This window comes from Anomaloglossus baeobatrachus, chromosome 4, assembly GCF_048569485.1.
Source record: "Anomaloglossus baeobatrachus isolate aAnoBae1 chromosome 4, aAnoBae1.hap1, whole genome shotgun sequence".
NCBI lineage: Eukaryota > Metazoa > Chordata > Amphibia > Anura > Aromobatidae > Anomaloglossus > Anomaloglossus baeobatrachus.
In genome coordinates, this window is record NC_134356.1 from 396,636,697 (window position 1) to 396,654,249 (window position 17,553).

The following is a 17,553-nucleotide window of genomic DNA, read 5'->3' on the forward strand; positions in this document are numbered from 1 at the left end:
AAAGATGTTAGCTCGGCGTACAAGCCAACATTAAAGCCAGAGACACAACCTGCAATGTACATGTATGTCAAAGGTCGTGAAGGGGTTAAATGGACCAATTTCCAGTGTTTACTTGGTGACAGTAGGTTTTTTTGACATATTAGAATCACTAAACACTCCAGCCTTTAAAAATAAGTAAATAAAAAGATGAATGTGTTTGGCATTGCTGTGTCCATAAATGTCTGATCTATTGAAATGTAAAATATATTGAGCCAAAGAATACAAACTGTAAAACAAAAGACATCAAAATGCTGAAATTGCTATTGATAGTCACCACACCTGCCCCTCAAAAATTGAATAAAAATATGGTCCCCAATATGGACCCAATAAAAATGTCAGCCCATCACACAAAAAAAAACAAGCTATACAAAGGTCTGTTTACAAAATCATATAAAAGTTGTGATTCTCACACTTTTTTGGGGTACACATTTATGCTTCCCTCCCCCAATTAGGTCATAAAAAAGTTGGTATTTCTGTAAAAACAAAATCTCAAAAATAATAATGGAATTGTCCTTTGCTCAGTATTTTACTGCATTTGGAGATTGTTTTTCCTATGTTACTATACATATGGTGAAAGGAGGTGAAAACTACTACTCGTCGTGCCAAAACAAGCCTTTATATGATTATGTTGACAAAAAAAATAAACAGTTATGGCTCGTGAAATAGATAGAGGAAAAAAAACGAAAGCACAAAAATTGCCCGGTCATTAAAGGTTAAGGGCTATTAAAATATATATATATTGATAACTTTAAAGGATACAATTTTTTTATCATAAGAAAATAAGCCCTTTAAAAACTGACTGTGAAATCTATATGTAGATCAAATGAATTGCGTTATCACAGACGAGCAAGACAGGAGTCGTCAAATATTTCCACAACTAGAGGAAAAGAATTAACCAGAGCACCCCAGCCTGATAAGTGGTAGAAAAGTCAATCTACCTGTACGCAAAGTAATGAATGTTGTGATGAGCTAAACCATTGATTGCAGAAGGTATAAAATAAGATGGAGGTTTTGATTTTCTAACACAACCTTTTCTTTCCTTGTTAACATATATAGATTCTTACATCTTCCTCTGAAATCCATTCCACCAGACAATATCTGTAATACAATGAGCATTTAAAGAATTTGTGATAATGAAGTAATTAATTACATGTTAAATCTTATGGGTACTGGGGCCTTTTCCTTAAAAAGGACAGTTCTTAACTGCAAATGTGAACTCTATTTAGATATTGAATATAATAAAGTCTACTGTTTGTTTTGGGGGGGCTTTAAAATTTTGAATCTATTTGTCACATGGTATGAAAAGAGTGTGGCACTTATTTGAAAAATGTGTAAATTGTGTCTAACTTTCTATAGCTTTAGTTATTTTTTATCATACTGTATACCTAAAGGTGCATTTTAATTTGCTGACCAATGGCCGTTAAAAACCACCGATCGTCTACATGTAGCCCTGTAATAGCCTGCTTAGATAATCCAACTGTACTTCCTTGCGCACATTAATACAATCATACTGTGTGCATAGAATATGATTGTGATTGTTTATATAGTACTGATCTAACATTTATCAGCAATCCACCAGATAGATAATAAATGTCTTTGGCTACCATACACCTTAGGCCCTTAATAACCAGTGTCATACCTGAACACGGCTTGTTGAAAGAGGATGAATGGAGAAGACTAAGGAGCTGAGGCCACCCCATTATCAGGCAGATGATGGCTGTTTCATTCAGCCATCATCTGTCTCTAAGACTGTGCTCATGATGAGTTTTTGGTGAATTTTTGACACTGCATATTTTTTCTGTTTCCAAATAACAGCCTGTTACAGTTCTAGCAAAGCAGATGGGATTTACAGATATCTCATGCTGTTATTTTTTGCTCAGCATAAACTGACCTGCAGTGTGTGTTTCAAATCTGCAACATGTCAATTTCTCTTGCGGGAACACTGAGCTTTATGTGCAGATTTTCCCCATAGACTTTCATCAAAAACACATATAATTTGCACATAAATATTTCAATAAATTTTTGCCAAAGTCAAAAACCCAGGAAATATCAATAAAAAAGCAGCTTAATCTAAAACATGACAAATCAATAGAAGACAAAAAAAATCAATGTCAAAAATGCGATAGAAATGCATGCAAAAAACTGGCCACGAAAATGCATGTAAAAAACACAAGTAACCTTATTAACATAATAGGTGTAGAAATGTTGCAGAGGTTCTACAACATAAAAAACATACCAAAAGTTTGGTAGAGTGGAGCTCTGTCCAGAGATTTTAATCTGTTAAATGCCCCTAAAATTCTCTGATAGCGGCATTGAAAATGCATTCTGTTCTAACCACTTATCGCTGTCCCTGTAATGTGATCGCGGGGTGTGTATGGGTTGTCATGATGGCGGGCTGTCATGCCCCAACCCACGGGACCGACCCTTATTGAGCAGGTGATTCAGCGCCCAGCACGCGGCTCCAAACGGTCGGCCCATCCCACTGTTCTGCCTTCCATACAGGGTACTCACTGGGATCGCAGTCCTGGATCCTCCTTCAGCTCTTTGCCTTTGGCCTGCTCATCCAGAAACATGCATGCACTGAACAGGTCCTCCAGGACCTTCCTTAGACGATGCCCACCGCATCCTGCTGTGATTTAAATGGCCAGTACTCCTTAACCTGTAAGTGCTTATCAGCCTATTACAGAGAGGCACTGGATATATAAGGCAACCTCCCATTCTGGGAGGTGACTGAGCAACATCTTCCTGTCCCTTAGTGTGACGTTGCTTCCCGTCAGGTCCCTGTTCCCTACCTTGTTTTTTAACCTTGCTCCTGTTCCTAATCTCTGTACCTTGCCTCCACTCAGAGCTGGCCATGCCTGTCTGCTGCTCCAGTCCATACCTGGGTCCCTGCGCTCCACTGAGTCTATGCATTGCCACTCAGCCATACCTATGGATATTTGGACTATTCCTGTGCAGACTGTACTTGCACTCTGGACTGTACCATAGGACCCTGTGTTGTTTGGCGCTGGTCACGCTCTGATCATTAAAGTCCTTTTCTTCCCTCAAGCTTTGTCCGAGTTTGTCTCTGGGGTCAGCTGCCGCAGTCCTCTGTGGTCTTGTGGGTTCACTACCGCACTCCCCCTTGGGTAGCGCAACAAGGGCGTCTTCTGTGCCTGTCATATTTTCACCCCAATGACTGCTAGTTTCTTGCTTATGTTCATAGGGGCCAGTGATTTGTGTTATATTCAGCAATATTATGGTACTGCTATGTATAGTACAAGCAATTGGATGACTGCAGGTATGTCCCCTAAAGGGACTACCACATCCAGTAAAAGTGGGTAAAGAAGTAGAAAAAAAAAAAAATATATATATATATATATATATATATATATATATATATATATATATATATATATATATATATAAAAAAAAACTAATGCATAAAAATTTGAACTGCAATATGAAAACATTAGAGGTCTCGGACAAATGTAGACAAGCACGTTTTATTTTACTTTTTACGAATTTCAGACTTTTTTTAACCACTCAAGTAAAAATGAAAAAAACAAAAACAAACAAACTTGGAAATGCATTTTTTTTCAATTTGACCTCATTTTTTAGTACATTATACGGTAAAATAAATGGTGTCATTCAAAAGTACAACTTGTCCCACAAAAAACAAACCCTCATATGGCAATATGGGTAGAAAAATAAAAAAGGTATGGCTCTTAGAAGAGGAAGAAAAAACTAAAGCCCAAAAATGAAGAATCGCCCGTTCCTTAAAGTGTTAAAGTGATGGGCGCTTTTAGTTGCTTTTAAGTAATGTTATTGCTATTGCTGGAGTAAAAAAACAGCAATGCCAATAAATGGCCCCAGGATTCGATTTTTCATAAAAGAATGAAACAGAACACAAATGAAAGCAGATAAACTCTGTAGTAAGCATTATTAATTCATGAAGTACCATACAAGATCCTATTAGTTAGATGTTATAATTGGACCTTGTTAAATGGATAATGGGTATTGGAATCAGTCTTTAAAAGTCTTTTCAAAAGAGAAATCATGGGGGCTCAGTAAGATTTCTAAAGCCATACATTTTTCTCGAGAAGAGGGATTTTTTAATTATGCTTGTTGCTAACATTGATAAATTCAGAATTGGTCTTACATTTTATACTTCTTTTCATTTTAATAATTGTAAAATCTTTACTTGAGAAACAATAAGAAGACAAATTAGTAATAGTTATTTGCAAATCATGTTATTATTGGGAATGGGTTATTAAGAATAAAAAAGATTATCCATAATCAGTTCACTGTCTGCAGAAAAGATAAGAACCTTTGTAAAAAACAGGTTGTGAAGACAATAAAATTGTCTGTAGCCATTTTTTCATTTTAATTAGTTGACATTTTTGCATTCTTGTCACTGCCTCTCCCTCCGCCTTTTTATCCTTACTATTCTCATCACTGTTACATTGTTAATCATTTCACCATAATGACATAAAAATGTAAAAAAAAAAATAAAAATTGAAGCAGAGCTACATAGAATATCATGTTGACTTCCATGCATCACACATTATGGAGCGTATAAGTGGTATTAGAAAACTAACAAGATCAGTCACATTAATGAGCAGGATTACAATGATCATTTTATAGAGAATGTACGCGAATGGTATGAGAACGCATGGGATATACAATATTAACACATCCTAGAATAGGAAACACCATGGACCTTCGATAAATATATTGACTAAATTGCCTGGCAATCTGCAAATTCATTTTTTTACTATTTAAAACCTGGTCGTATTTGGTACATTACTGTGTTTTGAAAAAAATGTATTGCAAAAATTTGTGGTAAAATGCTTCAGCGAATAGTATGTTACCATCCCCGATGACAATGTTACTGTGAATCCGAAAAGTTAGATATCTTTACAAAAGATGTTGCCATTTTGGTTCCTAACCTTTTTGACCTTGAGAGCTATATTCAGCTCTGAGAAAGGGTCACGAGCCATATCCAGCTTCCCCCCTAGTGACACCCAGATCCCCCAACAGTTTAATGTCAGCCAAAGGTTTTCCACAGAAATCACACCAGGGCAGTATATTAAGATCCAGGGTCCCCACAATATCCCCATTCAGCAATCTCACATCAAGGGCTCACACTATCACACCTCCTCTGACCTGTAGTATCATACTGCCTCCAGCTTACCGTACTTATTTCTGAACCCCCAAGGCCAGCATATGGGCATCCAAATTTGGTCTTCTCTGTAGGGCTACTCACATAATTCATGTGGAGACCTATTCTTCACAGCTGTTTTCTAGACTAGGTTCTAATGCAACAAACTGGCAGACAGCCACGAGTCAAACATCATGAGCCCGTGAGCCACATGTGGCTCTTAAGCCACGGGATGGGTGAACCCTGGTCTATAATAAAGTCACAAGAGTGTTTTGGGAGTTGCATCAGTAGAGCATGGGGAAAGTGCGTACAGCCTGAGATCTTTGTTGGTAAGGTAAGCTGTAATAGCAGGGGCGAACATATCATTGGTGCAACCTATTCGGGGTTTGGGAGGCCCATTTCTACCTCCAAAGCTGGTAGAATAGTGCAGTATGATGAATTCTTCTGCTGCAAAGGGCCCATATATTGTTCTTGCACAGGGGCCAATTTCTGTCCATGTCCACCAGCGTGTCATACACTTGAAGGCCCGAATATATTAGCCTTGATTGTCAAAGCCTTCTCAGTGAAAATAGACCTTTATATGAATAGCAGGTTGTACAAAGGCTGTTGCTTCACTTTCCTGCTGCACCCCAGATCAGTCATTCTGAAATGTATCTATGTCTCAACATTAATTTAAACAATGACAGATTGGGCAGCCATAAAATATGAGTGCACTAAACAATAAGTTGCTTAATTTTTTTGTATTCTTTTTTTTATTTTGATTTTTTGCTAAATAATTTAACATACAAAAGTTCAACTGTATATAAAATACAATGAGTAAGGGATGCCAGCCCATAGATTTTCCTTCCATCTAGGTGGTAATATTTTTTTTTATTCGCGATCCTTCATGATTTGTACAATTATTAGATATATGAAATCCAGATTCTACTATTCTCATGTAAGAATTACTGTCCAGGACACTGCAATCCAAATGATACATCTATCTACTGCATCTACTGCATCATGTCTACAAGACAGAGAGTAAATATATTCATGGTCTATGTATGTGTTTCTGCCGATCCAGACGAGTGCCTTATCTTTAGCATCCAGAAACTGAGGCAAGTGCATTTCAGGCATATTGCAAAGGCTTCCAGGTTTTAGCTCTTTGTATAGTTGCCAGCTCAAACATATAAGCTGTAATGATTTTTCACAGCCCTATGTAGCCCATCAATGTACAGGTCAAGGACAGCTGAGCCTAGGTGCCAGAAGCCCATGCTGCCCTGATAATACAGTACATGTCATTCCAAGCATGGTGACATGCTTTCTCACTGGATGCCATTTTCAGTTACCTATTATAGGACTGACACACAAATAAATGTGTGTAAACAGCGAACACACTGCACAGAAAGAAACACCTGCAGCTGATAATCTGTCATGACAGCATGAGGATGGGTGATATCAATTTCAAAGCGACTTTATCTCACATGTAAACCAAATAAAAACCCATTTAACAACTTCCTTAACGCCAAGTATATGTGCATCCACTGACAAAGTGCACAACACAAATCTCTTTCTTGCTTACTGTAGTCTATAAATCAGACGAAAACCATATCTCAATTTAATCATGTTTCCAAAATCTTTATTCACGCTGCCTTGATGTGGCTACAGACTAAATGATTAAAAATGAGATTTCTTTATTGGAAATCATAGTATGCGTGGAGACAATCTGTTATTGAAAGTGGATCTTCCACCAGATTATATAATACTAACTGCATTCATTAAAAACTAGATCTCTTAGACCTAATGAAGTAGCTGTATTTCCTTCTATGATATTGGCTTTGTAACTTTACGAAGTTTAACTCGATCTACACCCACCATGTTTGATTGACAGCTCATTAGTGTCCCTCCTGCTGCTGAGATCTCACATTGCTCAGTACAAGCTGCAGGGGTCAGTCATGCTGGGTGGACAAAAATGAAATTCACTTGGATTATTTCACTCTGTAGCTAGACTAATAAAATATCTGAATTATATAGCCATTCTGAGATGGATTTTTAAAGTAAGTCATGTAAAAGAGATTTAATAATTAGGGATGAGCGAGCACTACCATTCTCAGGTGATCGGTACTTGTAATGAGCAATTGGATGCTTGGATGGGCGGTACTCATATACCGAGTATAATGTACGCCATTGAGGGCTTGAGCATTTTTCCTGAACATCTTCAGTCTTCGAGTTGCACCCATTCGAGCATCCAACTGCTCTTAATGAGATCCGAGCACTAAAGATGAGCGAACCTAAGGTTCGAGGCTCGGGTTTGGAAACCATCTTCTGAAAAAATAAGGTTCGGGTTCAAAGTTGTAATGATTTACGAGTGCAAAACACTCAAGTGAGCAGCGCTGTGCTTGGGTATAAGTGATGCTCAGCCCTGTGCAAGGCACGTGCAGTGGTTGAACGGCTCACATTTGGGGTAAAATCAGCATGATCAGATGCAGTGTGCACACACTAACAAAATTTTTTTTTTTTAAAGAACCTGGCCCACCCTCCCCCGTGAGAGTTTTGCTTATGGCTGTCTGCATGTGTGTGGAGACACAAACTACCTAACTGCTGACTTCCATTGAGGTTCGGTTCAAATCAGGGTCAAAAACCGAACCTTACCTAAGGTTCGAATGTACCTTGCGAACCGAACCTCCAAAGGTTCGCTCATCTTTACCGATCACCCGAACATGGTAGTGCTCGCTCATCACTATTAATAACATATAAAATTTGTATTGTGACCTCCACTGATAGATCCTCTTTTACTACTGTTTTACTTACCAATTAAAATAGTTATCATTAAAATAGAACAGCAATGTCTCTAAGGTGTCTCTTTATTTGTGGCCTTTCAATTTTTATTTAACTAGTACAAGTTATTTTGTTCTTTCACATTTCTTTTTTAACCATAATAGCAGTCATAATTATGCCCATAGATATTATGAATTAACCACCTCCCACTACTCTCTTAGTATCAAGTTTTTGTTCCTCTATTCTATTCATGATGGGTCAAGATCAAGATGAGCAATGTTATAGGTTCTACAAAGATAGTAGAGTGACTGACACTGTGCTATAGAGCTTAGAATTGTGAAAGGACACAGAAAAATGGACTCTAAATGTTGACATTTTCTTTATGAATCCATGATTGTCAAGCAGTATCAAGATAAATTGCATCTGTTTTTACAACCTATGAAGGGTTTTAACCCTAGAACGATACCTGTGGCCTCGCAGGCCTGCTAGGTCACTTGTTTTCTATGGTAGATTTCTATGGTTGCACGTTCAAGGGTTAAGAGTGTCACTAAAAACCTATCAAATGGTCACTGTCGCTTTAATAAACTTTGCATGAATAAATAGTTCAAGTGGATATAAGAAACATTTTAATATATCATATCTGAGAAATATGCTTCCTTCTAGACTTATAAGACAATGCTCCATCTTACCCCTCCTGAACTCACATCCACTAGGAAAAAAAAACAACTCGATTACATCCTGGTCAAAGCAAGATGGCCTGTCAGCTCCATGAGATGTCAAGTTACAAAGCAAATTAAAGTCCATGTAGATAGAAAGAAGACTGAGGAGCACCTAGCAGAGGGAGATACCAGGTAGACAAAGGTAAATCTGGTTGCAGTTTCAATCAACTGTTTTATCTCTCTATAGAGCTGGATTCACAGCTACATAGCTCAGGACTGGTCTATAATTTCCTCCATGATGGTTCTACTTTATGTGCTACAGAAAAAAAGTAGGAATCCCTCATGTCTGTATGTGCATTCAATACAAGACATGATAGTAACTAGTCCCCACCCACTAGCTCAGAGAAAACTGAAAATCAGAGATAGAGCATGCACAGTGGAAAACTGGTGAAAAATTGAAGTCATATAATACTGGAAATAACCTTTTTCATCACATACACACGCTAGACTATTTTGATCATTTACCAGAAGTGATAGATGCACTCCAATATTGTTAATTGCTATCATTGGGTCATTTACCTTTTTGACAACATATCAAAAATAAAGAGCTACAGAGCTTTGATGATCCAGTTGCTAAAACCTAAACAAAATCTCTGACAGATAGTGCAAGAAATACTGAATGAAGTATTGTGCTGATTTTCCTGTAATTGGCCCTTCTTTGCTCTGATATCGTTAGTGGTATATGTTTTGTAGACTTCCACACAGCTTGTACCCTCTGCTTGTCCATTTCTGGAGGCCCCCCAATAAGATGATCAGAGATAAAAGGGTGCAGTTCGCAGCACTGAGGCCCCAATGATCAAAAGGTCTGACATGTCTCTAAGATTATATAAATCACAAATATACAACATACATAATATTATAGAATTAAATTACCTTATAAAAAATGGCAATATTGTTCCCGTTCCCTTGATTCAAGCACATACTTCTCTAGGATTAACATGTTAACAGGGAAAACATATTTGTGTCTTGTACGTTCACAGATAGGGAGTTGTACATGGGGGTAGATGCAAAGCTCTTGGCATCTGCTAAGATAATAAACTAAGAATTTAATCTATTACACAAATCCTATATTGACTGCTTTATATCCGAAATAGGAATGTATGTTCTGCTCTCAGAGTTTTCTTTATCAAGTGGAAGAATTTCTGTTTTATACCATGTCAAGGTAAAATATATAGAAGGCTGACAATATTGTCGGTAAGAAAATTTCACAATATGACAAACTAAAAAATACAGCATACAATGTGACCTTTATTTTTTACGCTTTCTCCGTTTTTTTGGTCATTGAATTCTACATGCGCCTATGCCATTCAGATATCTTCTTCAGATGTTAGATGCCAGAAATTATATTGACATTTGTCATATAGGACAGATGACTGATATGAGCAGAGGCAATAGGCATATATCTAGAATGGATCAATGCAAGGCATGCAAAGAACTATAACAATTTATGTCAATAATAAAAGTTTTCAATGTTCCAGAATTCTTTCCAAACTCTTATTATTCCGTAATATCCATCTGTTTGTAATTATATGTGATACAATGCTCGATACATGTCATATTTATTAGCATATGTGCTGGAATCTACCAAAGTAGAAAAATCTGTTTCCACAGTCTGATCAGGAATCAAGATCCTAATAATACATGAAATGATCTCCATGAGTGTCTATGTGGTGTGCATACATAATGGCGGTGGTATTTCCTTCCTGTCTGGATACATGGATTCTGATGAAGATTATGAGAAAGGCTTTAACTAAACACTGTTTTGTGATGGTCATTGAAAACTCACAGTAAGGCATTCTCCCTATAGAACAAAACACTGGGATAGTGAAAGGATTCCTTACTGAATGAGCGCACAATGACGCTTTGTCGTCTAGAGACATCACAAAATGTTTTACACTGCCCACTTTTACTTTTGCAGCTTCTCCCATGGGAACTATGGCTATACATATTTATGGCATTACCTGTATAAATCAATTTACCGGGTCGTGACTTATACCTCGATGCAAACAAGATCAACAATTCTTACAATGTTATTTGGTTTTAAAGAAATAGGATCCCTGGGGACATTTTCTTGAGCATACTATTGAGGGTTTAAGGGTTATAGGTTGTTATTGCTGAATTGCTACAGTGCCTAATGCCAATGGAAAATGTCTTCTTTTGAGTGAGAAAAGAAATGGTTAATCTATCCATAGGTCAGAGAGGAAGCTACTTACATGATATACAGGATGTCACAGCAATGACATGACTGCTACACTTGTATGGAGACATCTGTGGGTACAGCTGGCAAGAACCGAACCAGATATCAATTTGCACAAAGCATGGCATGGCTTTTGTTCCTTTAAGCTGTTCTACCTTTACACTATACTTCTTTATTAAATATGTTTTCTTAATGAACTTTAGCCCATCTACAATAATCTCTCACCTTCACTAATTGAATGCATTGTTTGATATTTTAGGACTACAGTGTATTAAATGGCATCTACAACATATAAGACAAAATAATGGGGCAGTGGAGCACATACATCACTTGTGGCATGAAAGAATCTGATATTTTCCATTTTGGACAACAACATTATTTTTTTTTTCATTTCATAATATCACCTGCCATTTTATTTGAGGTTTCATCAAGTTATGCGATTTCGGGCTATAAGCAATGAACTTTCCATCAACGGCATCTTCAGCTAATTAACCCCGCTGATTACAATAATTAGTATTGATTCACTCCTGAATGACTTCCTAAGCATCCGAGCCCAATCTACTCTGGCTGCAAAGTTCTGGGTATGAATATTAATTTGATGTTCCTCTTTGTTTTGGAGCCCCAAAGGTATAGTTTGCAATCTTATACACTTGAATTTGATAACAGACGCACTTGAGTTTTATTGTAATTTAACAATGAGTGTGTGAATACATTATGGCGTGATGATAATAATGCATAATGTTGGACCATGAATGATAGAAAACTGCCAGTGTGATGCACTGGAGATTCGGAAATCACACCGGAATCAGAACGTGACACAACACCGTTCTACGTAATTCGAGATATCATGGGGTGAATAGTATTTATTTCTAATATCACTGATATGACTTTTGATATTTTTATTACTATACTGGGTTACATGAGTTAAAGCCATTTTCTAAATAGATAGCCATGGCACATCCGGAATAGATAGGTTTCATTGTTCCTTTTTTACTAACTCGTGCTTCACTATAGTCAGCGAAAAGCACATTTGTTTAGTTAACTCTATAATAGGCTTATTATATACATGTTAAATTGATCTCAACTCTAGAATTGCCGGTAACCTAAGAGGTTAAAAAGCTACTGAGGCTTGCCAAATTGCCTTGGCTTTTCTCCTTGGTATATGCTAGAGGCGAAATGTAAAGCAACTGATCATTCAGATTTAGTCCACTATAAACCACAAGAGATCAAGGGCTCACAGTGAGGGCAAACTTAAATAAAAAGAAGGGAAAGAGAAGAAAAGAAAGCTGGACAGATCCGTTTATCGTGTGCCATGGTAAATACTTGGGTTATTGCTTGTGTGTGCAGCAGCCCAGATCTCAGTTTAACACAAGATGATTTCCCTTCTCTTCCAGACACAGGTAGGTTTGTTATTTTCACTTTTCGCCGCTCCTAATCATTGAAGGATCAACCACTGCACTTCCTGCAATTTCTGAACGGGATAACTCATTGCCTTCATAACAACAGATATTGACAAGCTTACTAGCATCCGACCAGCACCTTGCTCTTCAATTTCTGCTATTCACGCCTTATGGCTGGAAAGGTCACTTTGTTATTGCAGAAGGGTGCACGTCTCTGCTTAGCAATAAAAACTGTACTTTCTATGAACTGATCTGTGCGGAGAGCACCATGAAACAATTTCACATTCAAGACAAAAAAGAACAGAAAAGATCGTGGAAGAATAGAGACACCTCGACATCTAAAACACTCATATGGCATTCATTGCATTATCTTCCTGGAGAATACTCACTTTCATGTGAACACATCATTGCAACATCTATTGTGTACATTAGCTTCAATCACACAGGCCTTAACGGAAATCATTCCTGACAGACAAATTCGAAGGCAAAAACCTAACATTGGGGCTAAAGACATATTCAATGCAATGGCAACGCAGTTACATTTGGGCTGAGGTCCAGGTTATTCCAAATGGATAAGACAGGCATGGGGTACAGGTGACACTTTGGTCTTTAGCAGAAATCTGCAGCTGTCTCACTTCCTCAGCAGTATCTTTTGACTGATTCATGAAGTGGCATTTGCATTGGCTTCAAAATGAGCCACCTTGCACGCCCTCTCAGTAGGTGGCAATAGAATGGTGTATGGATGATAGCAGCTGCTAGCTAGCAATAAAGGATGCAGCCTGTGCAAGAAGAACACCAGCATGTGTGGTACTATAGCTGCTGACATAGGTACATACAGTACATATATATATGTATACAGCATAGAGACTGGAAGAGAGATTTACATTTATGTCTCTCAATAGATATATTCTAGTAATAATATATAAAGTATAGGACAACCATTAAGCTTATAGAAAATGAAAATCCCAAAGTATATATATATATATATATAGTAATTAATGTATTTTGCTGCCATTTTTAACCCCACAGGTATTGAATAAATTAAGTTGTGATAAGGGAATATGTATAATAGTGTACAAAAACAAAGTATGCACTAGTAAAATAACACAACAAACATATATACAAACAGATACATGGCAAGCATCCCATTCAGAGCAAGTAGTCGGTAAGATAAGCTCAGTTGGAAAGATGGATAGAGGGATGGAAAGATAGACAGGCAGATGGATAGATAGAAAGAAAGAAAGACAAACAGATAGATAGATGGATAGATAGAGGGATAGATAATAGATGGATAGATTGCTAGATAGTTGGATGGATAGATAGATAGATGGATAGATAATAGATGGATAGATTGCTAGATAGTTGGATGGATAGATAGATAGATAATAGATAGATAGATGGATAGATAGATACATAATTGGATAGATAGATAGTTGGATAGATAGATATATAGATAGATGGATAGATATATAGATAGTTGGATAGATAGATAATAGATAGATAGATAGATAGATGGATAGATAGATAGATAGTTGGATAGATGGATAGCTAGTTGGTTAGATAGATTATAGAGGGATAGATAGATAGATAATAGATAGACAGAAAGACGGATAGATGGATAGATAATAGATAGATAGAGGGATAGAAGGATAGATAGATATACAGATAGATAGACAGACAGACAGACAGATAGATATGGATGAATTTTGTATCGAGGGAGCTGTCATTTCAGCTACAAGAACATGAGCTGTTTTAGGGTCATACAGGGACAGAATTGTTTTAAGCTCCCCTGCTTCCCTCTGTCAAATCTTTCAGAATGCACACAATAATAAGCCTTTAAAAAGCTGTTCTGAAGTAATGCTGAAAGATGGGTGACAATGGCTGGAAATGTAAAATGAAATGTGCAGCGATAATGAATACCATTGCTAATGAATGTAATCAATACCCATTATAGCATGGTATACATAGGAAGACCCACACTAATGGGAGAAGCCTGGCCCCATGTACACAGGAGATAGCGCCTGTATTTATTTAATAGGTAAGTGACATTTAGGAGATTTTAGAGGCATGTTTTATTTAGCAGGCCCATCAATTCTGAGCTAACACAAAGTAGCAATTCTTTAAGTGAAACCTTAATGTAATGCAAAACTGTCTGGGTAATACAGTTGGACTGGAAGGCTGTACTTATCATCATGCACTTTCATCTATATTTCTTGTGTTTTATGTATATGGTTGGTCTCCTTCCACTGTGAAAATGTGCAGATTAGAAAAAGCCGGAAGCATAAATAATGCTCCAGATTCTTCACATAGCATTTTTTATTTAAATGTGCACAGGATGCCTGAATGATCATCTCCCTTAACTGTTAGGAAGCCAAATTCCCAAATAACTTTTGCCAGTCTCATGGTAAATTAGCCTGGCACAGCGAATGGATTAGTTGACATATTGTAAGCTATAAAATACATGACCCATGCATTATTTCCACTAACATATTAATAACAAAGGCTTCAAGTCATCCAAACTTAAAATCACGGCTATGGGAAATGGCAATATAATTTCAAAGAACAAGCTAATTGTCAGATTAATACCCCTTTTTACAGACCTTTGGAATCAATACGTTTTCCCATGCAGTTAATGAAGAGGTAAGCAATAAATCTGTAGTGTAATCCACAAGACATGAATATGCGACACGGAAAGTATGGTTTAACAGAGGAGAGCAAATTAGAAAAAAAAAAAAACAAGAAGCAGCCAATACTTAATAGCCCGTGCTGACATTTAGTCTGCACAAACAAGATTAAAGAAGTGGAGAGATAATGAAAAGAGGGTTGTGGGGAGAAAACGCTGCCCCAGACGTGCATTAAGCTACTTTGACAGCTCCATTGTTTGACTGTCCCATTGTCAGCCCCAAAGATGCATTCACGATACGTCTAGTTACAAACAAACAAAAGCCTGCTGCCAGATCCCATACAATTTCTAATCAATTAAATATGAAATTCCAGAATGCATCTATTTTTCTTCTCACTGAACTCCAGGGGTAGTATAGACCTAATGGATATATATAGTCCTGTATGTATACAACACTGCGTTTAGGTAGGCTAAGTCCAGCTTATAGCGTTATTTACAGCCTTAGCTTTTATTATGGATTATTTTTGATGCATAACAGACATCAAGTAGCTACTAAAGGGCAGACATGAGGAGAATAGGCTGGTCTTTTAATACTGCCCCACTATAAGAGGAGGGAAGCAGTATAATTTAGCCCCCAACAGCAAACAGAGCTACTTATTACACAGCATGCTGATGGACAAGAGCGTCCAGGACAAGTGAAAAGCAACGGTTAAAACAAAGGAGTGTACAACATACCTTAAAAGCAGCTCCTCATTTCTCATAGTAACAGCAGATTTGGGACAGCGCATGCTTTCTGCACAGATATTCTCAACAAAAGCCGGTTCAGAAGTGCGCTCAAACATCAATGCCACTGTAGCTACTAATGGCTATGGCTAGTCCCTCTGCCTCTTTCTCTCTCGCTCTCTCGTCAATGCTGAGTGGTGAAGCAAAGGGGCCCCTGCAGACTCACTAAGCAGAAATAATCCTCTGTGACAAGTTATGTTGTCTGGCCATAATTTACATTAGTGCAGTGTGCTGCCTATAGGGGCCTTGCTTGCTTTTTGGTATTTATTGTTTTTCACATGTCCTCATTTTCCCAATACCTGTTAGGCAATAAAAATAAATGATACATTATCTAGTGGCTGCCCCAATACAATACAGAAATATGCGTTCGTCATCGGTGTGTATTGATAATGTATTCTGAAAAGAATGGTCAGGCTTTGGCGGTCCAGAAGATTTGTTCTTATATTAAAGATTTATTTTTCGTATTTAGATTCGAGAATCAAAGGAAACCAGGTCACGGGTAGAGAAATTGGAATCGCTGCCTTTTTCAGTGATCGTGGGCTCAATATGTGTTAATTATGGTTATGTGTTCTCCTAATAAGCCTCATGATGTATTGTTCTTAGCAATGTAATACATTCTTCTCGTGTCGCAGGCAGCATGGGCAATTTATGATTTTTTTTATATAATTGCTATCCTAGAGCAGGAGCAGTAAGCTGTAATTCATATATACAATGTCTAACAATTGTTCTGTACTCTGGAGACTAGACAGACATTTGAATCGATCGAAATGTTGGGATCATGGCTATGTCACATCTTCCACTGTAATTCCATTAGATCTGTCTGCCAGGCATTATAGACCTTAGCCTGATACCAGCTGGGGGAGCTATTCAGAAAAATCAGGAGCACTTAAATTTTAAAGCAAATGCCCCCCAGGCAAGAAATTATATTCCAGGGTCTCTATGCTACAATAGTAAGAGTACACTGGCAGTATTGGAATATATTGGACTGAAAGTGTCTTAGAAGGATAAGCTTGGATAGCGGACTAATCCTTTTACTAAACAGCAAGAGTCTTCTTTATACTGTATTTCTAAAGTAACTCCACTTTTTTTCACAAAAGTATATTCTAATGTAGAATTACAATATACACATATATTTCAGCTCTTAACGAAAAAGGTATTTTATTTTACTTGTAAAGAATAGAAGTTTTCACAGGTTTTCAACAACTCTCTTCAGTTTGAAAAGACTTATTATAATGGAGTCCCTTACTAAACTGCAGTTCACACTCTTTTCTTCTAGTGAATGAAGAATGCTCAATATTGTTTCTATTAAATTTGGTAAGTGTTTTTTCCCATGTAAAAACAAGTCGTCAACATCTAAACTGAGGATAAGTGATAAAAGTTTGGTAAAAATCTGAAAAAGAGTCATTCACTGCCAATTATTGTGTCTATATGACTCTTGTAGCTTCATTCTTAAGCAAATTCTTCAGCTTCTTATTCAAATATATGAAATATTTTCTTTTTAGAAAAAATGAATACAAAATATTTTATGAGTTGAACAAGGTCATTCATAGAAGGCTAATGCTTTTTAATGATTATATTACAACAATAACTCTGACCCTTATATTATAATAGACATGTTAATGGAGTGACCCTTTCAATTTTATGGGCTAGAACAAGCAATACAGGTTTTCAGGATATCAGCACGTAAAAGGATAAGGCTGGGTTCACACATAGCGACAGCGACAACGACGTCGCTGTTACGTCACCATTTTCTGTGACGTAACAGCGACCTTGTAAGTCGCTGTTATGATCGCTGCTTAGCTGTCAAACACAGCGACGCAGCAGCGATCATAACGTCGCTACATGTGCAGAGAGCAGGGAGCCGCGCACACTGCTTAGTGCTGGCTCCTTGC

The 17,553-nt window shown here is 37.3% G+C and overlaps 1 protein-coding gene across 13 annotated transcripts in view; it reads right to left on the reverse strand.

The window, feature by feature from the left end:
* The window catches only part of CELF2 (CUGBP Elav-like family member 2), a 621,764-nt gene extending 605,973 nt beyond the window's left edge, over positions 1–15,791 (reverse strand). For 12 of the 13 annotated variants that reach the window (XM_075345303.1, XM_075345302.1, XM_075345301.1 and 9 more), the window contains exon 1: positions 15,614–15,791. In XM_075345303.1, coding sequence (XP_075201418.1) covers positions 15,614–15,720 — 107 coding nt within the window. In that variant the 5' untranslated portion in view covers positions 15,721–15,791. The remainder of the gene's footprint in view (positions 1–15,613) is intronic. The other variant, XM_075345297.1, reaches the window with a different exon arrangement.
* Positions 15,792–17,553: the final 1,762 nt, after the last annotated feature.